Source organism: Moschus berezovskii, chromosome 9 (genome assembly GCF_049115385.1).
Source record: "Moschus berezovskii isolate FMDL1 chromosome 9, NW_MosBer_1.0, whole genome shotgun sequence".
Lineage (NCBI taxonomy): Eukaryota > Metazoa > Chordata > Mammalia > Artiodactyla > Moschidae > Moschus > Moschus berezovskii.
In genome coordinates, this window is record NC_142468.1 from 59,073,766 (window position 1) to 59,101,150 (window position 27,385).

At 51.8% G+C, this 27,385-nt stretch overlaps 1 protein-coding gene across 2 annotated transcripts in view; it reads right to left on the bottom strand.

Moving 5' to 3' along the window:
* RBPMS2 (RNA binding protein, mRNA processing factor 2) overlaps positions 1-17,950 on the bottom strand; it is a 37,342-nt gene extending 19,392 nt beyond the window's left edge. The window contains exons 1-4 of one of the 2 annotated variants that reach the window (XM_055436856.2): positions 17,369-17,950; positions 1,656-1,733; positions 1,046-1,084; positions 267-329 (exon numbers count right to left, since the gene is read on the bottom strand). In XM_055436856.2, coding sequence (XP_055292831.1) covers positions 267-329; positions 1,046-1,084; positions 1,656-1,733; positions 17,369-17,461 — 273 coding nt within the window. In that variant the 5' untranslated portion in view covers positions 17,462-17,950. The remainder of the gene's footprint in view (positions 1-266; positions 330-1,045; positions 1,085-1,655; positions 1,734-17,368) is intronic. The other variant, XM_055436857.2, reaches the window with a different exon arrangement.
* Positions 17,951-27,385: the final 9,435 nt, after the last annotated feature.

Consider the following 27,385-nt stretch of genomic DNA (forward strand, 5'->3'; position numbering starts at 1 on the left):
CTGTCCACTGCAGACCTCATGATCTACCCTGAAAGACTCAGCCACACAGAGGCCAAGACAGAGTTCATGCTGGTTGGGCCTTGTAAGGAGTGGCATTTGGCACAGATGGTAAAGCCAAAGATTCTGCCCCAGGACGGCTGGGGAAGGTACATCTGCGGACCCTTTCCTTAGGGGTGGAGTGGAGGAAGCTTTGCAGAAGACACGACAGAAACCCCGCTGTCTAGAAGCCTGTGGGTTGGAGAAAGGCCTGTTCTCCGTCTACTCACGTTCAATGCGTTCTTGGCTGCTTCTGCTCCTGCCCGGCTGTCAAAGATCACAAAACCAACAGGCTAGTAGGAAAAAGAGAGAATACCCTTGCATCTCTCCCAACACTCCATCTCCCCCTCAAGCATACAAAACAAATATATATATATAACTCTTGTCCATATCCTCCTGATGTTCAATAGGAAGAACAGGGAAAGTGTCTTAGGCACCAAAACTCTCCCACCCAGGTATCACTTTCTGTGAAACGATGCCAATACAGCGTTATCCCACTGCATGAAACATCACCCACTCTTTTGCTGTTATTGTTTAACGCATGCAGGTAATTAAGTGTTAGTGTTTTGCCGAGCAAGGAAGGGAACACTGATGTATCAAGGGCATGGGAAGGATCCAGGTTCAATCAAGGGGCAACAGGTTCAAAACTTTTCCAACTTCATTCTGCCAAGGTTCAGTCCAGACCACAAACGGCCCCTACAGACTCTGGGCCCTAGAACTCCCGGCACTAGGAGCCAGGGCACAGCCACCACCTCCGTGGTTCTCAGCCTCCAGCCCCACTATAGTTTCTCAAGGGCCAGAGAGTGGGGACCAGGAGCTGACCAGTAAGGAGAGGGAACCTGTCTACTTTTTCATCCTTTTACAAAGGAGGCTACTTTTTCATCAGCCCAGGACAGGACCAGGATGACAGGGGGCAGGTCTCAGCTGCTAGATGCTTCAAGACCAGCTTAGGTCCAAGCTCAGCAGTCAGTCGGGGCTTGGAGGAAGAAAAATCTTGGAGAGAAATTACCTGTCTTGATGTGAGCTTGATCAGGGACCCTTCATACCCCTGCAGAGAGAGGTGATCAATAACAGGGAAGGTCAGACGCCTCTGTTGTGCTACCCCAGCCACCCTGCAGCCCCACCTTTCCCCAGCTCACTCTCTTCTCCCCAGCAAAGGCGACCCACCCAGATCTCCACCCCCCGCTGAGTGCCCTCAGCCCTAGAGTCCCACATCACACGGCCTAGCACATGGGGCGGGCATCACGTGGCAGCATTCATCCTTTCGTGCAGGAATTCCCCTTTGCTCCATTAGCCTGTCATCTGGAAGCTCAGACCTCCCCTTTTTAAGTTTTCTTATCTGCAAATAGAAAATGCCATGCTGAATCTCAAAGATTCCTTATTTGGCAAAGTCTACTGAGGTTCTACTGTCTCCACTTTACAGATGAGAAAACAGAGGCTCAGAGGGGCTCAGCAATTGACAAAAAGCCACATGTGAGTCAGCCGAACCGGGGAAGAGAGCCAGGTCTGCGATCACAGTTTCTAATAGTTCTCCTGCTGCCCAGCTCGGGTCCGGACTCATTCCTGATGCTTCTCCTCCATCCGAGGCTCTGCCCATGGGTGGCTGGGTCCAGACTCACTTTGAACGGCCTGAAGAGCAGGTAGAGTTCTCTGGGTTTAATATCCACAGGGAGCCCACTGACGAACAGCGTCCGGACCTGGGGAAGAGACCACGGTGATGAGGACCAGGCTTACAGAAGAACAAGGATGATGCCTTCTCCTTCAGGAAACGAACTGGAATCCTTCCAGGGTTGAAAGAAGAATTCAGGATTTCCTGAGACTCCTTTAGAGGCTGAGGCAAATAAGCACCCAGAGTCTGACAGCATTTAACCTTTCAGAACCCTTTCTGGACCCTCCCCTCTCTCTGGATTCATCCTGCTGGCGTCACAACAAGCATGAGCCAAGCACCTTTGTGCAGACCGTCCACCACCAAACAGCCCCAAGGAGAGCCCTGTTTAACAAGAGCACAGACCAAGGACTCGGACCCCTCTGAGGCTTGAAAAAAGCTATGGTCTCTGACCTCCAAGAAAAGCAAAGGTAGAATCATACATATTTTTCAGAAGATGCCATGGACCCCTGGGGGAGAGAGGCTCTGTCTGGTTAAGTGATTTCATCAGAGGGCCCAGCATGTTCATATCCATCTCTTCCTGCTTTCTAAGCCAGATGTAGGCTCTTCAGTGGCCGGGAATGTGTTGTGTTCTTGCTTCTCTGCCCAGTTCTCTGGAGGGTGCTGGTACTAAATGTTTACTGAATAAGGAACTTAGGGAAGGAGTCAGAGATGGAACAATGATGCTGGGCTTTGAAGAATGAGTAGGATCTTGCCAGCTTCTAGTGAGGCAGAGGATGGTGTAAGTTTCAAGCCTTGCCCTCAACAAAGTTACAAGCTGTAGGTGAAGCTGGGTCTCGACACCAGGTGCCCATCTCGTGACTCAGGTTTGGCAAACCTGACCTCCTGAACGGTGGGTGAAGTCCAGGAGAGGACTGGCAGGAAAACTTTCTTAATTCACCTCTGCTGGTTAAATGTAACCAGCAAGACCAGATCAGCCAATAATTATTACAAGGGAAGGAGATTTTTCAGAGTGTAGATCTATTAAAAACATCTTGAAACTGTGCTTTCCTGAGTAACGAAAAATCTGAAAGAGCAGAACTTCCCAATACACTTGACTCCTGTTTTGTTTTTGGCTGCATAGCTTTCGGGACCTTAGTTCCCTGACCAGGGATCGAACCCTTGCCCTCAATAGTGAAATCTCAAGAGTTCTAACCGTTGGACTGCCAGGGAATTCCCTCAACTCCTGGTGCAAGTCGCATCTCATACCATGAAGCCAAAAGTCAGTCTTCAACTCATCACTGACAACTAAGAACAAGTTCACATGCCTGATGGCTCAGATGGTAAAGAATCTGCCTGCAATGCAGGAGACCCGAGTTTGATCCCTGGGTCAGGAAGATCCTGTGGAGAAGGAAATGGCAACCCGCTCCAATATTCTTGCCTGAGAAATCCCATGGACAGAGGAGCCTGCCAGTCTACAGTCCATGGGGTTGCAAAGAGTAAGACACTGAGCGACTAACACTTTCACATGCCTCAACCTACCCGTCACGTGGTTTATTCTTGAAAGCCTTTAGTGTGCCACATCCCCTCCAGAGGCACCAAAGAACTTCTGTGCTCTGATGACGGCCTACGAGATGAACCCAGGCAATAGCCTTTCTGGAGACAATGGCGTAAACCAGGAGCCCAGAGCAGTCAGGCAAAGTTACACACAACACACATTCTCTCTCTCCAATGACACACACGTCAACAACAGAGGTAGGAGTAGCTCCAAGCCCGCAGCTCACAGAACAGGTTAAGGACAGCTTCTTCTCTCACATGAGTTTCCGCCAAGAAGCAAACTGAGCAGAATCCCCTGCCAGTCAGGACACCCCGTCCCCTTCAGTGATGCCTTCCCTCACCACACACACTTCTGCTCCTGGGCTGGGGGTGAGGCTTCCCTGTGTCTCACAGTCCTTGGCCACTGTGTCCCTGCACACACAGTTCCTGAGCACCACCCTGTTCCAGAAACATCTGGGACAGACCAGACAGCCCAGGCTCCAGGAGGGTTCGATCAAGCTCCTGGACTCCAGAGGACGGCTGTTCTCGACACCCCTCTGCCCTGTGATGAATGGCCTCTCATGTACATGTAAACCCCCAAGCAAAAGTGTCTCTCTCAGGTCATGCAGCTTGTTTTGAAAAGGTTCAGTTCAGTTCAGTTCAGTCGCTCAGTCGTGTCCGACTCTCCGCGACCCCATGAATCACAGCACGCCAGGCCTCCCTGTCCATCACCAACTTCCGGAGTTCACTCAAACTCATGAAGGACTCAAAACCCAGGTCTCCCTCCCAACTGCTCACCCACACTGGTAGAGATGATGCTTGCTCTGGGGTGCCAGACTGGAAAGCCCAGCCTACCCTAGAGAATGGACTGAAAGTATACAAGCCAGTCAGGGCCCTGTTTCCTCCTCCCAGGATGATGGAACGTACTTTGGGTCAAAGACACAGAACCAGAGCTGCCTCACAGCAGAAACCTCTGCCTCAGTTCTCCCCAGGGGCCACCCATCTCACCCCGGCTAATTTTAAATCCTTCCTCCAATGGCTCCTTTCTGGCCAGACCTCCCCAGAGGCCCCCTAAAATAGAAAGTTCTCAGCACAAAGTTTCCTGCTTGAGGAAGCAGACGGGAGTAAGTACGGGGGATCCTTCCCTCATTCCCAGTTCAGATCCTGGTTTCCAGCCTTCTCTGGGCTATATGACTCTTTTCTTCTGCTTCTCATCTTTTAGGTTCTAGAGGCTACAATACAGGTCCCATCCTGACCTGGGCCATCATCCCATAGGAAGCAAGCCAAGGTCAAAGCCGCTATGGGTTATGTGGTGGGCCTCCATCTGCCAGTTCACAGACCCTTTGCTGGGAGGCCAACCTGAATGCTTTCCTTGGTTTTTACTTGACCCTGGACACCCCAGCAAATAACGTGCCCTCTGTCTGTCCCTGTTTGCAGACATGGAAACTGAGGCCCCAGAAAGGGCTCATGAAAGCTTGGAGCAAAGCTGGGTAAGACCCAGGAAACCCTGATTCAGCCATCCGTGCCATTCATCTGGCTGTGGGGAAGAGGGAGCAGTGGCTGGGCAGCCTCATTAGCCCCAAGGATGGGTCAGGTGCTGCCATGCATCCTTCCAGTAGCCAGGCCCTTCCCTGGCCTGTTTAGGATGACAGCAAAATTTCAGTGACAGGAAGCATGAGCTTAGCAGGCTGGCCAGTCACGTGTCGAGACGACAGAGTTTCCAGAGCCCACCTACCCGCTGTGCTGCTTCAACTGCATCAGGTCCTGCCCCAGCCCACTGACCCTAGGTCCCCAACAAAGACCCACACAGACCCACTGCTTGGCAGCTGCTCATGCTGCCCCACAGCCCGCCCCTTCCTCATTCCTTAACTAAAGGGCATCCACCCTTCAGATCCCTCTATTTCCTCACCCCACTTTCCTTCAAGTCTTACGAAGGCCCTGAAAGACCCCCTGGTCTTTTACTGGTCCTACCGTCTGCACTCACCTGGACTCCAAAACCCACAGGCAGGAGACAAGTCTCAAAACTTTCCTATCTTCCAAGGTGGCTAGAGCCAGGCTCAACACCTGAGACCTCCCCCAGCTCTACACCCCTCGGTCCCTCCAAAGAAGGGACTCAGAGCCACAGACGAATGTGGCCGAGCGTAGCAGAGTGATGCCATAAATGGGAAAGGCTTTAGTGAGAGAGACCAGAGTTTGCATCCCAGCTTTATGCTTGGCTTGGCAAAGCTACTTCACTGCTGCAAATCTCAGTTTCCTTATCTGTGCAACATGGATATCATCTACCTTCCAGGATGATGAGCACACTTTATTTACTCTATGCCCAGCATACAGGAGAGGCTGAACAATATGCTTGTTCACTTAGGGCTCCTGTAATCTCGGCATTTACCTGCACAAAAACCTCACCTATCAGGTACCGCAGGCCATTTAGTTATAAGTCTAAGGAGGCTGGGGGCTACCCTCGTGGCTCAGTGATAAAGAATCCGCCTATCAATGCAGGAGATGTGGGTACAATCCCTAGGTCCGGAAGATCCCCTGGAGGAGGGCATAGCAACCCACTCCAGTATTCTTGCCTGGAGAATCCCATGGACAGAGGAGTCTGGTGGGCTACAGTCCACAGGGTCACAAAAGAGAAGGAAAAGACTTAGCAACTCAACAACAGTGAGGCTGGATCAGGCCCAGATCAGACTGGGGCTAGGAATGTACGGGAGACGACCTTAGGCAGTCGCTGGATTCTATAGTGCTCCTCTTCCCCAGGGAGCTCATGTCCAAGGTGGGAGGCACTGTGGAGATCAGCTAGTTCAACATCCTCATTTTATAGATGATGAAACTGAGGCTCAGAATAGGAAGCTGAGAAGGCAATCTAATGGCACAGCCAGGATCCTTAGGTTTGGCAGGGACAGACACATGCAGTTACTTCTGTAAGGTCTGGTCAACAGTCCTGTCTCAGGCCAGCATTGGCGACCACCACTCCATGCCAATCACTAGTGCCATCCTCACGATAATGCGACACAACATTCAGCAAAGCGTCAAGCACAGACAAGGAGTCAGGAACCAACTGCCACTGATAAAAGATGGAAAGATTAACCAAAGAACCCACAGCCTACTCCACAAGGCTTCCCAGGTGGCTCAGCTGGCACAAGAATCCGCCTGCAACGTGGGAGACCTGGGTTAAACTGGGAAGATCCCCCGGAGGAGGACACGGCAACCCAAGAATACTCCAGTATTCTTGCCTGGAGAATCCCATGGATACAGGAGTCTGGTGGGCTACAGTCCATGGGGTCACAAAGAGTCTGACACGACTGAGTGACCAACACTTTCAACACAAAAATGTCTTAGGGTAACTGGAGGAAGTGTAAGGGGTTGCTCACACAATCCCAGTCTGCTGGAAGGCACCAGCCTTGTTTACCTGGGCCCTTCTCCTTCCATACACTCACTCTCTCCAAAAGCATTCACACAAGCCAAGAGAATACCTCTCTTGCCACAAAACATGGAAAGCAACCACAGTCCTGTTGAAATGGTCACTTTCATGGTAAGTACCAGCAGATCATGCTGGACCACAGCCTCATCCTTGGCACAGTTAGAAGGCAAGTTTGGAACAGGGTGGAGAAGGCAGTGATTGGGGAGAGGCAGAGAAAAGATAGGGAATCCTTTGCAATCCCCTGATGGCCTAGTGGTTAGGACTTGGTGCCTTTACCGCTGTGGGCCAGGATTAGAACCCTGGTAAGGGAACTAAAGATCCCACAACCTTCATAGCTCAGCCAAAAAAGAAAAGATGAGGAATCTTTAGAGGCCAGCGAAAGAAGACACATGTTGAGGAACCTGCTGGAAGCATCAAATTCAACACAGACAAGGAATCTGGCCACAGAGGTGTCCCCACACAGGACCATCACAGACCCGGTGTGCGGCCCTCATGACGGTCAGAAGCAGACTCAATGGAGGCCCCAGCCAGCACCAGGCCTGCCTAAGGCAACAGGCTGACCTTCATCACAATGGTGTCCCCAGCCAGCTTGGCACGGGGGCTCCAGAGGCTGCTCATCCAAGCAAGCCCTACTGCCTATCTTTCCCTCAGGCTGCCGGAAGCCAGGGAGTCCAGCCCACAGGCTATTGCTGGCGGGCAGACTTCCTGGGGTCGGCTGGGTCTTCACTGTATGGTCGTGGGCCCTTTTCCTCCAGCTAGAGCCAGACCTCGGGTGCATGGAGCTCCCAATGACCTCTGGTCGGCTCCTCCCTCCTCCCATGCTCTGGGGAGGGGCGGAGGAAGGCACAGGAAGTGGTGGCCTCCACCCTCGGCCTAATTTTTTTTTTAATTTATTTATCATTATCTTGGCTGCATTGGGTCTTAGTTGGCGGCATGCAGGATCTTCGTTTCCTCATGGGGGCACAGACTCTCCAGTTGCGGTGAGTGGCCTCCAGAGTGCCCGGGCTCAATAGCTGTGACATGCAGGCTTAGATCCTCTGAAGCCTGTGGGATCTTAGTCCCCCAATCAGGGACTGAACCTGCATCCTCTATATTCCAAGGTGGATTCTTAACCAGTTGACCACCAGGGAATCCCCCCTCAGCCTTTTTCTTTTTAGCCTGTGCTGGATCTTTGTTACCATGCATGGGCTTTCTCTAGTTGCAGCAAGCGGTGCCTGCTCTCCAGCTGCAGCGCACAGGCTTCCTACTGTGGTGGCTCCTGTCATGGAGCACCTGCTCTAGGGTGCACAGGCTTCAGTGGCTGTGGTACATGACTTAGTTGCTCTGTGGCATATGCAATCTTCCCAGACCAGGGATGGAACCTGTGTCCCCTGCCTTGGCAGGTGGATTCTTATCCCCTGGACTACCAGGGAGTCCTATCAGACTTATTTTGAGGCACACGTAGGGCCCAGACCACATGGGGGGGCCTTGCAGGAGGAAAGCCCCCATGTGGGATAGGACAGGGCTGTGAGGTCCGCAAGGGTACTCCCCAAAGTCCTCCCTCCCTAGTTGGGGGGACCCCACACTCAGTCAGCCCAGGCTGGGGCCTGGCTGCTCCACCTTCATTCGCAGCATAAACACTCAGTTTCCCAGGTAAGGGCAGCAGCGGGATATTGTGGCTGAGAGGATGGGCTCTGTATGTACCACTTTCTTTTGTTGGGTCTCAGCTGTAGCATGTGGATTCCTCTCGAGTTTCAGTCTGTGGGCTTAGTTACCCCACAGCATGTGGGATTTTAGTTCCCTGACCAGAGATCGAACTCATGTCCCCTGCTTTAGAAGGCAGATTCTTAACCACTGGACCACCAGGGAAGTCCCCACCAGCTTTTACAAGAGATGAAAGGGGTAAACACTGCTGTCAAAACAGTCGTTCGTCCTTGGATATTAAACCCCCTTATCCTTTAACTCAAAAGACAACACAGCCTCCTTCCAAACCCCAGCCTTGTACTGTCCAAGACGGCAACCTGGACGCTGGGGACCCCCTGATTGGGGCCCAGATCTTTGTCCACAAAAGATGCTGAGGTAGAAAATACCAGGGCCACCCCCATCCTTCCCCCATCCCCCAATAAATCCCAGAGGTCTACCAGGAACACTACTCACTGGAAGAGAACTCGTGAACTCGTGCCTTCTAGGCAAATCTCTGCCTCACAAGGCTAGGAAACTTGACTCTGGGCAATAGAAACATCACACCAAAGAGATAAAAGACGCTCTTTGAAAACTGATTCCTTGCAGCAATCCTTTAGCAACTCTGATAGTTAGAATCCAGTCCGGAAAAGGAACTGTTTCAACTGTCCACTCCATCAAAACATCTTGCTAGCTTTGAACCCTGCCTGCTTGCTGCTTAGCACAGGGAGCCCTCCTGGTGTCATCTGGATGGAAAACACCACTTACAGAAGTGGGTGGGGGAGGAGGGAAATCCAAACAGGGGAAAAACAAGCCTCTCGAAAGCCCCTCCCACATCCTTCCCCAACTCCCAGCCCTCTCCAGCAACCGAAATGCAGAATATCTGAGCTGGAAGAAACCTTATTTTTAGCTGAGATTCAGGGAGTTGCTCCAAGTCACCGAGCACATCAGAAGTACCCCAGTGTCCCTGGGTGCCCAGCTCACAAGTCAAGGCTCTTTGGCAGACCTTGATCTCACACCACCAACCCACTCAGACCCCAGTGGGGGTCAGCCTTAGGTGTCCAGAACAAGTGACCTTCAGCGTCTGAGCTAAGAGGGCAGAGGGATGACTAGGGGAGCACGGGGGTTCCACTGGAGGATCCATGGTTAGTCTTAAACAGTTATATAGGGAAGTCAAAGGGAAGACTGACAGACTGCCAACTCTCAGCGGCTGAATGGGAGCAGCCTTGTGCAGTGGGGAAGGGGCTAGCAGTAGAGCAGGGCCCCTCCAGCCTCAGGAAGCCCCGAGTCCAAACAGAAGCCCAGGGCACCTCATTGCAGTGTCTCACTACCGCCCCTACCAGCCAGATCACGAGAGTTATGAGCTTCAGACTGCATCATATAAAGCTTGCAGTTTTCCTGCTACAAACGTCCACTGCCCAGCATCACGCCCAGGTCAGCTCTGGCTTCTCCAAGGGGAAAAGATCCACTGAGAACCAAGACACAGGACTCAGGCTCAGCTTCCTGCTCGGCCAACAGAGCTGACACCGAAACAAAAGAAAAAGTGCCTCAAGCCAACTATCAAAGAGCCTGACTGAAGTCCCAGCCCTGCGGTCAGGCAAGTGGCTTCAAGGCCTTTACCACTGCCTCAGCAATAGAGAGGAAGGGTGGGCTAGACTCAGGGCCCTTCACCACCTGACTTTCTAAGAAACCGGGGAAGGGGGAGAATGTGATGGAGTCTCTGAGTGATGCTCCGGCACTGTCCTCCATGGGCTCAGGGCTCCTACGCCTTCCTTTTTGCCCACAAGACAGCAAGTAAAGAAGGGGACAGAGGTTGAGAGGGTGAGAAAGCAGGATGCCGGAAGCCAGGCCCTGGGGGTTTCAGAGGGGTCTCTCTGCTGGGGCAATATTGCAGCTGCCAAATGGAAACCTCAGAGCAGGCACCATACACCCCTGCAGAGATCTCAGGGGCCTGGGCCTTTTCTTCTTTATACATGTGGGGGGTGGGGCTTGGTTCTGCCCAGGTCCTGTGCTTAGCCTTGGCTCTGGTAGGTCACTCTTACCCCTCCCAGGGGAAATAAGTCCCTCTCAGTGGGGCCACTTGACGAGAGGTGGATGGAATGTGGTGACATGGCCCGCAGACCCAGGACTTATAAGGGCTGAACAAGGACACGGGGAAAAGAGCAAGCAGATACAGCCAGACAGTAGAGCAAACAGATACAAACACATACACTCCCAGAACCCCAGGGCCTCCCGTGTCCTCCAAGGAGCTCTGGGCTGCTCAGCTCCCAGCTAGAACACTGCCCGGCTTCCCTCCAGCAGGCCCCACCTAGGACACCTCCAAAATCACCACAGCCCGACCTGGTGGGGAAAAGAACAGGCTTGGGAACTGTTCTACAGTGCTGTGCCTTCCTCTGACAATTCCGGCCCCAAATCACACGAATCAGGGCCTGGCTCTAAGGCCCTACTTTGGGCAGCACTTTGTAATTTCCACTTCTTTCACACCTACCATGGGAGTGTGAGCCTGAGGGGTCTCTGATGTAACAGGCAGAGCAATACAGGCCCATTTTACAGGTGAGGAAACCAGCTCAGGAATTAGGTGCCTGGCCAGCCATTGGCCAGGCTGGGGGTCAAGTCCAAGTTGCCTGGGAAGTTAGGGCGGGAGGAACTAAGACGGCCTAAATAAAGCTTTGGACCTTATAGTCCAAGCTATTTCTAGCCCCAAGAACGGAAGGCTCCGCATCGTGGGAACACACCTGGTCACAGCTGCTGCAAGCCCTGTTCTATACCTCATTAGGGAACCCAACCAAGTAGCATGAACTGTGCTATGCAGACTCCGTATTCCCAGGCTGGCTGGAAGTAGGAGCCAGACCTGCTTTCCATCTGGCTCCAGACAGAGCCAGAGAACCATGCTTTCAGAGGCAATTCAGAAAGACAGGCTCACAGGGGCTCCAGCACCAAGCTTCTGGGCATGGCTCCCTTCCCCTCCGTACCATCCACCCACCCTGTCCCTCCTTCTGCTGTGTGGTCAGCCAATACCCGTCTACTGCCTGACCCTGTAGCTGGCAAAGGTTGTAGGTATCACCACAGCTACACACCACCCCACAGATTCAAGGAGTTGTCCTAGGGGAATCCCATGTCCTTCCCCTAGCTCCAAAATCAGTACCTCCAACCCTTAAACCGTGTAATGTTAATCCACTGAACATGGCACCATGCTCCTGAACACAGAGCACTGAGCCTGTCACATCTGTACACCACCTGACTGAGGCAGATGAAGTCTGATGAGTTCCCTAAAGGGATGCTCCTGTCGGGAGAGGGTCTCTGTTCAGGGATGGAAACGCTTCTAGAACCTGTATTCTAGTTTGAAGCTGCCCTGTCTCCAACACAGTAGGACCCCTCCATCCTAAGTCGTGCCCATATATAGCTACAGCTACACATCAGAACAGGGACCAGTCTGGGTGGAAGTTCTTCACAGCTGTGATAGCAACAAAAGTTCCCAAAACTGGTTTCAGGTCCTATTCCGAAAACTTCTCCAGATCTTTCCCAATTAAAACCCCAAACTTAAAACAAACAAACAAATCACTCACTTGGGAAGAGGGAGGGTTCAGTTCAGTTCAGTCGCTTAGTCGTGTCCGACTCTTTGCAACCCCATGAACCACAGCACGCCAGGCCTCCCTGTTCATCACCAACTCCTGAAGTTCACTCAAACTCATGTCCACAGAGTCGGTGATGCCATCCAGCCATCTCATTCTCTGCCGTCCCTGTCTCCTCCTACCCCCAATCCCTCCTAGCTAACCACAAAGAGGAGGTAGAGACTCCAGGACTCTCACAGAATGGCATGGTTCGGGTCAGGCCCTGCCCTTTCTCCCGGAGGGTGCTCGGCTTGGTCAGAACTATACAGGTAGCCACGATGACGTCAGTCAATGGCCTGTCCTCAGTCGGCTCTAAATGGCTGTAAATGACCAATGGGCCAAGGCAGACCCTCCGACTACACCCAGCCCCTGCTGTACTCTGGAGGCAACCAACATGGATGGATCCACCAGCAGACTCTTCAGGAATGGAGGACTCAACGATCCTGCCACCCGTCTAGCCTTGACACACCTCACAGGTAACCAGGGATGGAATAGGGAAAGGAGCTGAAAGCGGGGAGGCCATGCTGGTCCCTGGGCAGGCAGTAGACAGGGTTCGGCATAGGAAGCTCTGTGGGCTGTCTGCAATTCCCACCTCACAGCAGCGTGGTTTCTGAAGTATATGAGATGGGCTCTGCCCCAGGTCCTCACACTGTGCCTGGGGTGTGAGGTCCCCTCTGAGGTAGCCACGGTTAGGGGATGGCAGAGAAACTGACAAGTTACCAAATGTTGCTGCTGCCCAAAATCAATGGCTGAGCAGAGGCTGGGGCCACCAGGTGCGGCCAGAACCCAACACTCTAGTTGAGCTCTCGGTAAACCGAGATGGATGGCCTTGGACCAGGAGCTCAGCCCTCAGGGCAGGTGAAAGGACTCCTCTTCTCTCCTCTACCTCTAGGACCCTCTGGAGAGCCAGTGTGATAAATGGGTGGAGATAAAGCAAGCTGAGTACTGAAGAATTGATACTTTCGAACTGTGGAGCTGAAGAAGACTCCTGAGAGTCCCTTGGACATCAAGGAGATCAAACCAGTCAATCCTAAAGGAAATCCACCCTGAATATTCATTGGAAGGACTGATGCTGAAGCTGAAGTGCAATACTTTGACCACCTGATGCAAAGAGCCAACTAACTGGAAAAAGACCCTGATGTCAGGAGGAGGAGGAGACAATAGATGAGATGGTTGGATGGCATCACCTACTCAACAGACATGAGTTTGAGCAAACTCTGGGAGCTAGTGAAGGACAGGGAAGCCTGGCGTGCTACAGTCCATGGGGTCACAGAGTTGGACACAGCTTAGTGACTAAACAACAACAAACAGGTAGAGAGCATGAGAGCAGAACAAAACATCCCACGGTTCGTATCTTGTCTCCAGTTACAGTACTGGCCAGCCGCCTCTGCCCTGCTCCACCCCAGAAGTGGAGATGAGACATCAGAATGTCCAAACATCGAATGATACTCAGAAGCTAGTTCTTACTGGGGTGAACCAGTCAGGCTAGCCACTTACGGGGAAAGAGGAGATAAGGAGACCCAAAAGAGAAAGGCCTCCCAAATGAAAGGCAGTCACTTTAGAGTTACTTGAAGTACCTTCTTTTTTTTTTTTTTAAGATGTCCAAAGCAACAGGGAATCAAGGGGTTGGGAGGTGAAGGCAGTCAGCCCCAGCACAGGCTACAAGGGGGATGTACTGTCTGTAGAGAATTCACCTGATCTGGTTTTTATCACCACACAATAACAATTCTAAACATCATCTGTGATAAACTGCTCCTCCCGCAGGGGCTGACAGCTCCCACCACCCAGTCTCAGGATGCGACCAACTCAAAGAGAACTAGTCTGGAGCCAGCCCTGGGCTTCTATTTGGGACCCTGTCATCACCTAAAGCTCAGCCCTAAAGAGCCAGAGATGCAGATCCTCTCCCCTCTCCACCCTCAAGCCTCATCCAAACCCCCAACATAAAACAGAAGAGCCAGCAGAGTGTGTTAACAGCAAACTCTGGGTTCAAACCCCAACTTAACTATTTACGAGCTACACAAAAGCTATTTAACCTGTGTCTCAGCTTCCTCATTTATAACATGGTAATAAAATAAGTACGTCACAGTGCTGTTATGAGAGTGAAATGAGTTAAAATGGTCAAATGCTCAAAACAACACCTGTTATAAAGACTAGATATGGGTTCACAGTACTGCAAATAGTTCAGTCTCTCCATTAGGTTATCTGAACAGAGGAGACACATCCCAGCAATCCCCAGGGCAGAGGGGAGTCTGATCTACCAGAACCTGTCTGGATTGACCTGCTTGGGTCCTGTTTCCAGGTAAAAGCCCAGAAGCATAGATGCTTCAATCCCCTTATCCCCTAGAAAGTCTTCAGACAGAGCACCAAGATGTCCCAGATCCTGGCAAATATTTTTGATGGCAGAGAAAAGGGGGCAGTGCCCAAATCACACACTGGACCCTAAAATTCCTTCGCTCATTTGAGAACTAACCTTGACCCATCCTGCCAGAGGCTAGCGACCAAGCTGGTTCTTCAGAGACCCCTAGAGGACACACGATGGACCCTGGGGTACCAGACCTGCAGGAAGCAATTTTGACCCAACTCTAGTGGATGCAAAGGACAAAAATGGGGATGGAGAACACAGAGGGGCCAAGACCCTTAGGTCAAGCTGTAACCCCCTTAGCCACCATTAACCCTGCCTTTCTATAACTTACCGTTAAGCTGGCTTAAAACTTTAACTTTTAGAAACTTGAACCTCACCCCTACCCTAAGATTCCAAATACCCCGCTCCTCATAGAGCGCCCTCAATGAGTAATTACTGTAACTTAATACTACCCTGTATTATGAAAGTGAAGTCTCCATTTTCAAATAGAATATACTTTCAAACCAAATATATCTTTCCCCAGAAACACTGTAACTATCCAGCCATCCCTCAAGAATCACTAAGCCAAGACAACGCTTGGGTCTGGGTCTGGGCAGCATCAGAGGCAAGCCCAACCTGAGCTGGGTTCTTGTGCGATGTTACATCCTCACCTCCTGGAGCTCGGGCACCAGTTAAGACACACCCGGGGGGAAGAGTATAGCCTCTAGACTGAAAAGGACACTTGATTTTCGAACCCATCTCCTTCCCAAGTGACAGAAAAACGCCAATTTCCTCCCAGGCCTGCATGATCTCAGGCTGTTCATAATGTGGCCCCCAGCATCACTTCAATATAACAAATTCCCTGTAGTCACCCAAACAAGTCATGTGGTTCCACAGTCCACCCCTATTTTTATATGCACTATTCCCTCTTCTTGGAATGCCTCTACTATTCCTCCAGGTCTAACCACCACCCGCTCGGCCACATCTTCTTTGCTTTCCTAGTTTGCTTTAGCTAATATTCAATAGCCAACTGGGAAGAGCCAGCCTAGGTCAGCCATGAGAGGAACCACCTCTGCTAAGGTGGATTTCTCCGATGGTGGCTCTTGGGGGTTGCAGAACTGCCTACCTGTGGGCATCTAAGCTGAAAAGAATATGTCCAGTTCCTGCTCAAACCACTGATCTAAGATGGAACCCTGGATGAACAGTTTTTGGCCAGAGAAAAGGGGCCGACTCTCGTGCTTACGTGAGCAGAACAGATGTGGGGCTCCAAGAGACCACTGCGGCCCTTGGTTTTAGACCTCTGTAGTAACAAGAGCCCATGCTCCCCACCCTCCCCAGCACCAACTACACTGACTCCCTGAAGCACTACAGGGCTGTAGCCCACCTCTGCCCACAAGGAGAGAAATTCCACTTCTTGACGGTTCTGCCCTCTCCCTCAGAAAAGCTACTTAGAAAAAAGTGACAGTACCTCAAATGATTTCTCCAAGATTTTAGACTGGCCACATGGTTCACCCTTCTCACTTCAAAGGGGTGGGTCTGAGAGTCTCAGGCAGGGTAAAATCCTAGCTGAAGTCAACCCTCCAGCAGAAGTGGTTCTGGATCCATGTCCAGCTTCACAGGAAATGGACAATTTCAGTAGAGACCACACACACACACACACACAGCAACCCTGTCACCCTCCCCCAACTCTCGGGGAAGACTCTGAACAACCAGGTAAGGTCAGGATGGGATCCTCAAAGCCAAGAGCCTGTCAGCATCAAAGTCCAAGACAGACAAGGCCTTCAAGAGTCAAAAGAACCCCAGCCCACACCACACTCGTGGACAGATGTCAGACTCTCTGGTGTAGTGAGGAGTTGTGTAGTCCATCTTTCCTTCCCCACAGAAAGCGGGGTCTAGACCCAGATTCTCAAGACATCATGCCATTGGTGGACTGGGCCTGGCACCAGACCTCTGAATTGCTAAGAGTGGGAGCTAGCCCTGTGACCCTCCCTCCACCCCTCCCACAGTGAGGAGCCCAGCCCAGCACAGCCAGTGCCGCCATTCTGCACCAAACCTGTAGCACGGAGGCCAGCAGCACTGGATGGGAGGCAGGCAGCATCGCCAACCCCCAGCAGGGGCTCTGTGGTTTCTCCCCCAGACCAAAGGGAAGGGAGCTCAGGATGGATAACCGGCCCTTGGTTTCCTGGGCAAGAGCATGCCGGACATGGCAGGAAGGGTCTCCTGGCCCTAGAGTGACACAGCAGAGGCCCCTCCAGAGAGAGAAAGAGCAGCGAAGCCTGCCTCCTTTCCACACCAATTTTGTCTCCGCCGGCCAAGCTTCGGGTCTCCATTCAATGATAGCCTTAAGGCTATATCTACACACCCATCGCTCCACTCTGTATACACACACCCTCCCGGGTTTTGCCACATCCAATTAACCACCCAGCTGCTGGTGATTCCACGAAGCCTTCAGACACTCTCCTCCTAGCACATGGCCGGTGAACATTCCTTGTAGAATCCCACCGGGGCCAGCTTTGGGGTCCTGGCTTGCCTGCCAGGGCAAAATCCGACAGAGGAGAACCGGGGACTTGAGAGTCCTTAGGTATCTCCTTCTCAAATCAGTCAGTTGACATCTTTGCCAAAGCCCAGGCTCTGGTGCCTTGAAGAAAGCCCGTCTATCCCGCCATGAGTACAACTCCAGTGAACCAAGGTGCCGCGCAGCCGGCCCAGGCCTCCAAGGTCACGAGGGGGGTCAGGGTGGAAAGTGCAAGGGAGTGAGGGTGCCGCCCGCCCGCCGTGCTAATCCCGCTCAGTTTCTCTCAGCCGAGGCAAGAGTCCCGGCCATGCGGGAGGAGCGCCTCGGAAGAGGACAGCGAGCCGGGCGGAGTGCGGAGAACGCGGGCGGCGCGGGCAGCGGGCGCGGGGCGGACGCGGCGCAGCTCGCCCACCGCGGGCCGCACGGACGGCGGCCGGCGCGCTACCGCCCCTAGCCCGGGAGGGCGGGGAGACAATGCCCGCCCGGCGGGGTAGTCCAGGCCGCACGCCCCCGCCCGCCGGACACGGGCTGCTCCTCCCCGGCCGAAGGGCAGCGGCGGGAAGGCGCCGGGAGCCCCTGCCAGACCGCGCGGGGGGCCGCGCGCGCCCCGTCCCCCGCCCCCGTCCGCGCGCACTTCACCGGCCCGGCCCCGGGGGCGCAGACCCACCTCCTCCTCCAGCGTGCCGCCGGAGCCCGTGCCCGCGCCGGTGCCGCTGCCCGCGCCGGTGCTGTGCTCGCCGTCCGGCTTCAGGTTGCTCATGGTGCGGGGGGTGGGGTGGGGCGGGGGTGGCGAGGGGAAGGGAGCGCCGAGGGCTCGCGCGGCGCCCGGCCCCGGCGAGGAGGTGGGGAGGGGCGCGGTGAGCCGTGCGCTCCGGGGGTGCGGGGCGGGGTGGCGGTGAGAGGGGAAGCCGCCGCGGCGGGCCGGGGCGGGGGTCACATCAAGTTTGGCGGGTGCGGGAAGCGGGGAGGGGGTGCGGCGTGGGGAGGCACCGAGAGCCGGAGCGGAGCCGGAGCGGCCGCCGCCTCCGCCTTTTCAGTGCGACCGGCGAGTGCGCCCGCGGCGGCGGCGGCGGGGCGGGGGGCGGGGGCCGGGGGCCGGAACCGGCCTCAGCTGGGGCGCGGCCAGCCCCCTCCCCCGCCCTCGCCGCGGTCTCCGAGGGAACGCGCAGCCAATCCCCGCCGCGCGCTGCGGGCTCGCCCCGGCCGGGGCTGCGGCGCGCCAGTCTCCGGCGGGGTTTTCCCCTTTCTCCCGCGTCCTTTCTCTCCCTCTCCCTTTCCCCTTTCCCGTCTCCACCACGAGTTTTTAAACTTGGATGAACTCATCCAGCGAACTTTCTTAAAGGGACCGCGCGCACCGCGCCGCCCGAGCCCGCCGGAGGGGGGACTGGGTGCCCAGCGCCCCGCGCTCCCTCGTCCCCTCGTCATCTTCTCCCCGGCGGCCCCACGCGAGGGGGCGCCCGAGGCGGGACTCCAGGGTAGTCCGCTTCAGGAAGGAGTCTCCGCTTTGAACTCTGACCTGGGGTTAGGGGAGTCCGGCGCGCTTTCGCCTCCCCGCAGCCCCCCATCCATCCACCCAGCCCCCGTCCGCCCTCCTCCCTCCCTCCCAGCGTCGGACTTCTGGAGGGCCAGGTTCTGCGGCTCGCGGCCAAGGCGGGGCAGATACCTGGGCTTCGGCCCCGGCTAGGCGCAGTCTGCTGCGTGACCTTGAGGAAATCACTTCCCCTCTCTGGCCTCAGGCTTCCAGCCCAGAGGGTGGGACTTAGACCGCAAACTCGCCTCCCGCCGGCAGTCACAGACTAGGACTCTGGGCTGGGAGACGAGTCTCGGGGATCCAAACGGTTATTAGCCGCTGGAGGCGGCGGGGTGTCGGTACCTCGAAGGACCGAGAAGGTTTCATTCATGCGCCCCACCCCCAGCTTTAGGGTCCTCGCCTCCCTTTGTTTAAATACCACCCAACACACACATCTTTTCTCCCTTTTCCTCTTCAGAGCCTGAGGCTTGGGCACGGCTGCGGTGACCCCGCTCCGCGGGTCTCAAGGGCGCGGCCCCCGGTTGGGTTTTCCTTCAAACTTTTGGAAACCTGCGCCGACCGCGGCCGGCCCCTGAGGCCACCGTGTGAAAACCCGAGCCCACGTCGGGTCGCCCTTGAAGCGCAGCAGCCTGGAGCCCCTCGGAGCGGCTCGGCTCCTCCCAGCGCCCCCGCCCCCACCTCGACCTCCGGGGCATCCCGGCCAGAGGCTCGGTCGAGACTGCAAAAGGCTCTGCCTGGAGAGGAGGGAAGTCCTGCGGGACCCCGCCCAGAATCAGGCGTCTCCGGGAGTGATCTGTCACCTTGCGCTTGGTGCCTGTTCAGACTTTCCCTGGCAAACCTTGTAGTGGCACCTGTATTTTAAGGCTGGAAGCGACACACCGCGTCGGTGGAGTGGGAAAAACTACTTTTGCAGTAATGAACCAATTAGGATCCCAGACCTGGGACAAGTGACTCAGCCCTTCAGAGCCTCAGTGTGCCTACTTCTAAATAGAGCCGGCAGTATCCTGTGAGAGGATGGAGTATGGAAGTATGCTGTGTTTAACCTCCCCAACAAATTATAATCTTTCCTAACCTGCCATTTCACAGATGAGTACTATAAATTGAGGTCTATAGATAAACAATATCTTTTCCAATGACGTTCATTTAGTAGATAATTGTTGAGGAACCACTGCCTGCTGTGGCAAGGCCAGGAGTACCCACCCTGGTTTCCCACCACCTCCACTGCCAACACATTGTTCAGGTCCTAGTATGAGGGAAACTGGGGCTTCCCAGGTGACGCTAGTGGCAAAGAATCTACCCGCCAATGCAGACTTTCTTCGATCCCTGGGTTGGAAAGATCCCCTGGAGGAGAAAATGACAACCCACTCCAGTATTCTTGCCTGGAAATTTTCATGGGCAGAGGAGTCTGGCTGGCTACAGCCCATGGGGTTGCAAAGAGTTGGACACAACCAAAGGTCTTAGCACATAGGCATGAGGGAAACTGCTTCCTATAGGAATCGGGCATTGCCAAGAGTGGTGGAGCTTCACTTTACCCAGAGTTTTCTAGGTACATCCAGCCTCTGGCACCTCCAGACAGAACCAACCCGTGAACCCCCAGATATTCTGACCATCCTTCATGGGCCTGTCTCCAGTTTGGCCCTTTTCCCCAGCCTCTGCTCCTTTCCCTAGTGTAGATCTTCCCAGTAAGGTATCTCTCCCACTTTGGCCCAGCAATGTTCTTCCTCTTTTACTGTCTCCTCCCAGCCCTCCCTCCATGTCAATCCCCTTAAAATGCGGGGTCAGCCCTCCTTGTTCCAAGACAGGGAGGCTGGCCCATTTTCAAAATTCTGGCATCCTCTAGAAGTTAGTTTGAATTTTTCAAAGAGGAAAGATTTCTCAACTTGTCCTTCAGGTCTACCTTTTGTAGACAAGGAAGCTGAAATCCAAAGAGATGACAAATAATGCAGGATCCACAGTTGACCCCCATCACCGTATTTTTCCTAACATGAAGCTGATATTTATTGCTATTCTGATGATATAGCAACCCATGCTTATTGTTGAATAGCTGGAAGATTATAAAATAGTTTAGAGAATAATCTACCGGGTAGAGAGCAAGATTATTAATATTTCCTCCTAGTCTTTTTGTCTGTGCATATTTTAAAAAACAAAATTGCCGAACAATTTAAATACTCCTTTTTTTCTTAAATCTATCATGAACATTTCTTTTTAAGTTCTTGAGTCATAAATTTTAATGATTGCTTAACCCCCATCAGATGTGCTGTAATTCAACTTATCTCTTGTTGTTAGGCATTTGCATTTTTTTTTATTTTTTGCCTTCATAAGAAACATCTTACATAAGGATGCTTAATGCCTCAGAAAGCTTCCTATATGTGACCAGCCCTAAGCAGTTTGAAGGCATCCATTGTCTTATTCCTCCCTGTCCTCCCCACCCCTCCCACCGCGCTGCCCCCCCAGCCCCCACCCCACTGACACGCTGCACCACAGCTGCTTGTGGAATCTTAGTTCCTCAACCAGGGATGGAACCCACACCCTTAGCAGTGAAAGTGCAGAGTCCTAACCACTGAACTGCCAAGGAATTTCCCTCTCTCTACTTTTCACCACCCCAGGAATGGGAGAATATCTGACCCCAAAGGGAACTGGATATCATATAAATGCAAAGGTCCCACCCAGGACAGCAGGACTACCCATCCATGCTGACCTGGGGTTGATACAAGTAGGGCTGGAGAGAGGAGAGTTCAGGGTGTAGAAATGGCAGATCGCTTGACAGGTAGAAACTTTCATCTGTCTCCCCTGACTGTAACCTAGTAACCCAACCTCTAGCTGTCTCTATAGGTTCTTCCCACCACCCCCTGTGCCAGGCTCCATGTCACCTCTGAGCTTCTCACATTTCTGTTCCCTTTGCCTGGAACTACCTCCTTCCCAGACACCTAATCCCCTTCTAGAATGCTCTCAGAGTACCTTCTCTATGTTCTCTTGAGCCGGGGAATGCCTTGTCTTGCAGTTCACCTACCAGATGGGAAAATAGGACTCTGAACTGTGTCCACACACCTGCTGGTGAATACAGCCTTAACCCTCTATCTCTGCAGCCCCCTAGCCTCCAGTAAAGACCTTGGTGGGGTGGGCATTTGCAGGTGTTCAGTGAGCCATTCCTGGGGCTTCTGGGTTATCTGGTGCCTGTGGTCCTTTCTCTTTGATTTCCTATACATACATTATCCTTTGATGTTTTGTTCTTAGGGTAAGGAAAAGAGTCAAATGGTTTCACTCCTAAGAAATGCTGCCCTGGGACCCAGCATCCTAAGGGTGTGCCTGACTACCTCAGGGCAGGTCCACTTTCTAACCCCAGTTCCCCCACTGTCAAGAAAGTCTGAGCAACAAAAAGGCAGGTAGAGACAGTGACATTGAGGCCCAAAGGCTGGTGTATATCTGAGGTGTATTTTCTTGGCACGTGAGAGTTAAGCTGCACAAGAGGTTTCAAGAAGGGAAGGGGGGCAGGCTGCTGGCATTTATAAAGTACCTATTCCTTCCTGCCCCAAGCAGGTAAATGCCTTCTCCTGAATAATTCTTGCTAGCCTGGTAATAAGTTAGAAAACAAGCTCAGGAGAACTAGGGGAACTTGCCTAGCTACTGGTGGACGGCATGGATGGTGGGGAAAGCATGAAATAGCCCTGTTGTGAGCTTATCTGCTGCTGCTGCTAAGTCACTTCAGTCGTGTCCGACTCTGTGCGACCACATAGACGGCAGCCCACCAGGCTCCCCCGTCCCTGGGATTCTCCAGGCAAGAACACTGGAGTGGGTTGCTATTTCCTTCTCCAATGCATGAAAGGGAAAAGTGAAAGTGAAGTCACTCAGTCGTGTCCGATCCTCAGCGACCCCATGGACTGCAGCCCACCAGGCTCCTCCGTTCATGGGATTTTCCAGGCAAGAACACTGGAGTGGAGTGCCATTGCCTCCTCCGTTGTGAGCTTATCAGTTCATCTCTAAAATGGGGATGCTAGTGCATAACTCCAGAGATGTGCTATATAAGAGTTCATGGTAAGCTCATGGTGATTGTGATTATTGCCTGTGGCCCTACTTCTAGTTCGAAGGTCAAGGTCAGAGTGGTAACAGGTCAAGATGAGAGACTGGGTCATTTTAGCCCAAAGTTCCTGAGCTGTCTCCTCTCCTCTTGCCCTCCTTACTCCAAGCCACATAGTTACCAAATTCCCAGGTTTAAATCCAAAGCAAACAGTATTTCCAAAACAGCTGTGCCAGACTCAAATCTGGTTTTGAGTCCAAATGACTGTGGCAACCTGTGTGACCGCAGACAGGTAGTTTAATCTCTCTCAGGGTTTGTTTTTTCATAAAACTAGAGATGTCCTTTAGGTTCTTATAAGTTACTCAGGTTTTCTTAAGTATTTACTGAGATCCTGGCTCTCAGAATTCTTAGATGCCCTCAAAGCTCTAGGGCAGTGACTTCCCTGGTGGTCCAGTGGCTAAGACTCCGTGCTCCCAAAGCAGGGGGCCTGGGTTCAATGCCTGCTTATGGAACTAGATCCCATATGTGGCAACCAAGAATTTGCATGCCACAACTAAAGATCCTGTATGCCACAAATAAGACCTGGCACAGCCAAATAAATATAAATACATAAATATTTTTAAAAAGAAGATCTAGGGCCACAGAAGGGTTGATTGTAAAATCAGCAAAGGAATAGAACCATGAACTTCACTTCAATCTTCCCAAAAGGCAGTGTCTCCCCGTCAATGCCCCTTCCCCAAAGATATTATTTCTTCTGTCTCCACATGGCTGAAAATTAGGGGAAGACCCTCTGGCCAGAGATGGTGTCCTTTTGCATCTTTGAATCCTCTGTGCCTGGCTCAAGTTCAATAAATAATATTGAATGAATGAAAGGCTTGGGTTTCCATGGGAAGAGCTCTGAGAGACGTATTTTTATACTCACATGTCAATGACTACATTTCCTCTCTCCCAATGTGGGAGAAAGAATGGGATACCAGGAACCTGAAACAGAAGCAGAAGATTTAAAACCAATGATCAGAAACCCAAAAAAGGGTGTCTGGCAGGCCAGAGGTTTCTGGCCTAGACTCTGGGGGCTCCCAACTTATACTTCCCCCTCAGCATTCAAAACACCTGCCCCACTGCCACTTCCTACCCCACCACTGGACCAGTGGCCTTTGCAGATGGGGAAATTGAAGTTCAGCAGCTGAAATCAACTCACTTGAGGTCACAGACAAAGTCCTGAGTTCATTTCACACGTTTTATTGAATTTTACAAACTGGTGGCTTGGAAATTTTCTAAGAAAAAATAAAAACTAATCAAAGATCTTTTTGACTCAAGTCCTCAAATGATCTTTTACTCCCCAGAAAGTCTATGTGTTTTTTGGTTTGGTTTTTTTTTTTAATGAATTTTAAGTTCTGGCAACGATTAAATGGCACTTGCTAAACTTTTACTGGTTTTGAGTCCTTCCCAGGGAGCCAAAGGTCATCGAGAATGGCTCTCTGGTCTGTTTCCCTGCCTGAATTGTTGGCCTCCCAGAGCCTGGGATAGGAGACGGCCCCTCAGACCAGAGAGACTGCACAATTGCCAGGCATGCCTGGTAAGCTGGCCCCACTGGGCAGAGTTTCCAAGAAAGACCCAGGGGCTGAAAGTAGGAATGGTTGCACTTAACCAGGGTCCAGTGGGGCAAATGGCAATGTTTTGGTTATCAGGGCTCTGTATGGAGTGAGGTAGAGCAGGACAACGAGAGAAGGTGGACTGGTTGTACCCTCACCACTGAAGGTGGCAGCCATGCTCCTGTGGTCTCCATCTTGGCAGTCTCCTTTGCCTTCCAAAAAGCTTATTGCTCTAAAGAAGTCAGGGTGCAGGGGCAGTCACTCTGTTTAAGGCCTTAGGGGTTTAAGGAGGCAGCTTGGGGTGAGGGCAAGGCCTAACCCACAAGAGTGCTTCTTCTGAGGTGGGCATTAGGGCACGTAGATCACAGACTCGGTGTTAGAAGGGGCCCTAGAGGTCAATCCAAGCCAGTGGACCTCACACTTGGCTGCAGACCAGAATCACCTTTTGAAAAAGACTGATTCCTAGGGCCCATCTGAAAACAACTACATCCACATCTCTGGAGGCATACCTTGGGAATTTCCTTGTACCCAACAGCTAGAACCCCAGTACCAGAATCCAACTCCCTGCATCAGACACAGAAGCTAATCCAGCCTCTGTCTGAATTTGGGGAAAGGCAACTCCACCCCTACCCCCAGCTGCTCATTCCACTGCTGCAACTCCAGCTCTACTTGTAGCTGTATTTGTATCAGATAATGATTAGTGATAATTAACATTTGTTCAATACTTGGCCAATGACCTCTTAGCACAGAGGCTAAGTTTCTATATTCTAGGCTGAGACAGGCTTGGATTTAAACTTGCTTCACCTTGTTTTTGTAAATTTGGGTAAAATGACTAAGGACTCTGAGCTTCAATTTTCTCATCTGTGAAATGGGGATACCTTGTATGGAATCACACAACAGTGCTTAACACAGTGCTTGGCATATGCCCTGTCAGTTAAACGTTTAAATTGCTGGAGGCTTCTCTGGTGGCTCAGTGGTGAAGAATCAGCCTGCCAGTGCAGGAGACAGAGGTTCGATCCCTGGTCTGGGAAGATCCCACATGCTGCAACTACTGAAGCCCCCTGTGCTCCGCAACAAGAGAAGCCACTGCAATGAGCAGCCCGAGCCCCACAACTGGAATGTAGCCCCTGTTTGCCGCAACTAGAGATAAAGCCCGAGGAGCAACAAAGACCCAGCACAGCCATATATAAAGTTTAAGTTGTTGGAATTCCCTGGTGGTCCAGTGGTTAGGACTCATTGCTACCAGTTCAAGGGGTCAGGTTTGATCCCATCCCTGGTGAGGGAACTAAGATCCCACATGCCACATGGTATGACCAAAAAAAAAATAAAGTTTAAGTTGTTCCTCCATTTAAACCCAAATCAGTCCCCCTGTGTCTCCACCCAGCTCCTCCTAGCATTTGGTCCTGGGCTCCAAAGCTCCATAGAGCAAACCATGCTCCCTGCCCTGTCCTTACAGACAGCAGGCCCATCTCCCAGCATCTGACTCTGGTTCCTGTACCCTCACACCCTGGCTGGCCCCTTTTCTTTACTGTGTGGCATTAGGAGTGGTGAAATATTATGGGACAAAGACTCTCCTCAGCAAGTCCAGACCTCCAGGAGTACCTTGAGCATGTGGGGATCCAGAGAAATTTATGTGAAAAAGACTGCAGAGAACACACCCTACTAGTATAAAGCCGCCAACCTAGGCTGCCAACCATGTGCCAGGCACAGGGCTGAGCATAATACACTCCTGAGTTCATTCACCTCTCATAGCTGGCTGAGGAGACGACTTTTCTTTATTTTACCTTTGAGATGCAGAGAGGTTAACTCACCTGTTCAGTGATATACCGCTGTAACTGACATGACTGGGGTTTGAACCCAGGACTCCCTATATTCAACTCCTAGAACTAGAGTGGATCAAAGGAACCTGAATTGAGGGCCAAGTCCAAAATGCAGTGTTCTTCCAGGAGTTATCTAGATGGATATTTGCTAAATTCTTATCTAAAACCATAAGCCCTTACATTTATTGTATACTTTTTTACTTTTCCATGAATGTCCACCTTCATTTTTTTTTCTTTTTCTTGGGAAGAGATGATATTTACATATGATGTTCCTAGTTTAAAATTCACAAGGTACAAAATAATTTTTTATACTCAAAATAACCCCTTTTTTATTAGAGTATAGTTGATTTACAGTGTTGTGTTAGTTTCTGATGTACAGCAAAGTGAGTCAGCTATACATACCATATACCACTCTATTTTTTTCTTTTTTTGACCATGCTGAGTGGCATGCAGGATCTTAGTTTCCCAAATAGGGATCAAACCTGTGCCCCTTGCAGTGGAAGCACCAAGTCCTTACCACTGAACCACCAGGAAGGTCCCCTAGCCACTCTTTTTCAGATTCTATTCCCAGATAGGTCATTACAGAGTATTGAATAGAATTCCCTGTGCTATTCAGTATGTTCTTATTAGTTATCTAGCAACCCACTCCTGTGTTCTTGCCTGGAAAATCCCAGGGACGGGGGAGCCTGTTGGGCTAACGTCTATGGGGTCGCACAGAGTCGGACACGACTGAAGCGATTTAGCAGCAGCAGCAGTAGCAGCAGCAGTCTATATATTGGAGAAGGAAATGGCAACCCACTCCAGTGTTCTTGCCTGGAGAATCCCAGAGACAGGGGACCCTGGTGGGCTGCTGTCTATGGGATCGCACAGAGTTGGACATGACTGAAGCGACTTAGCAGCAGTAGCAGTCTATATATATAGGCTCCCTCTGTGGCTCAGCAGTAAAGAATCTGCCTGCAATGCAGGAGACAGGAGTTCGATCCCTGAGTTGGGAAGATCCCCTGGAGCAGGAAATGGCAACTCACTCCGGTGTTCTTGCCTGGTCAATCCCATGGACGGAGAAGCCTGGCAGGCAGTCCACAGGGTAGCAAAAGAATCGGACATGGCTTAGTGACCAAACAACAACTATATATAGTAGTATGTGTATGTCAGTCCCAATCGACCAATTTATCCCTCCCTCCAGTGCAAAGGAACAATGAAAACAATCGGCAGTTCTTAAAAAAACTAAGCATGGGACTTCCTCGGTGGTCCAGTGGTTAACAATCCACTTGCCAATGCAGGGGACACAGGTTTAGGAAAAAACCTGTGTGCAGCAACAAAGACCCAGTGCCACCAAAAATAAATAAAAATTAAGTAAATAAATAAAATGTAAAGTTTAAAAAAAAATTAAGCATGGAACTACCATATGACTCAGCAATTCCACACCTGGATATGTTCCCAAAAAGAGCTGAAAACAAGAATTCACGCAAAAACCTATATATGACTGCTCATAACAGCACTATTCGCGTGAGCCAAAAATGGGAACCTGAATGTCCATCCACAGATGAATGGATAAAGAAAAAGTGCTACATCCATACAATGGAATATAAAAATCCACAGACAGTAGGGACATGGATAAACCGCAAAAAACACGCGAAGTGAAAAAAACCAGATATAAACGTTCACATATTATTTGACTCCATCTTTATGAAATACCCAGAATAGGCAAATCCTTGGAGACAGAAAG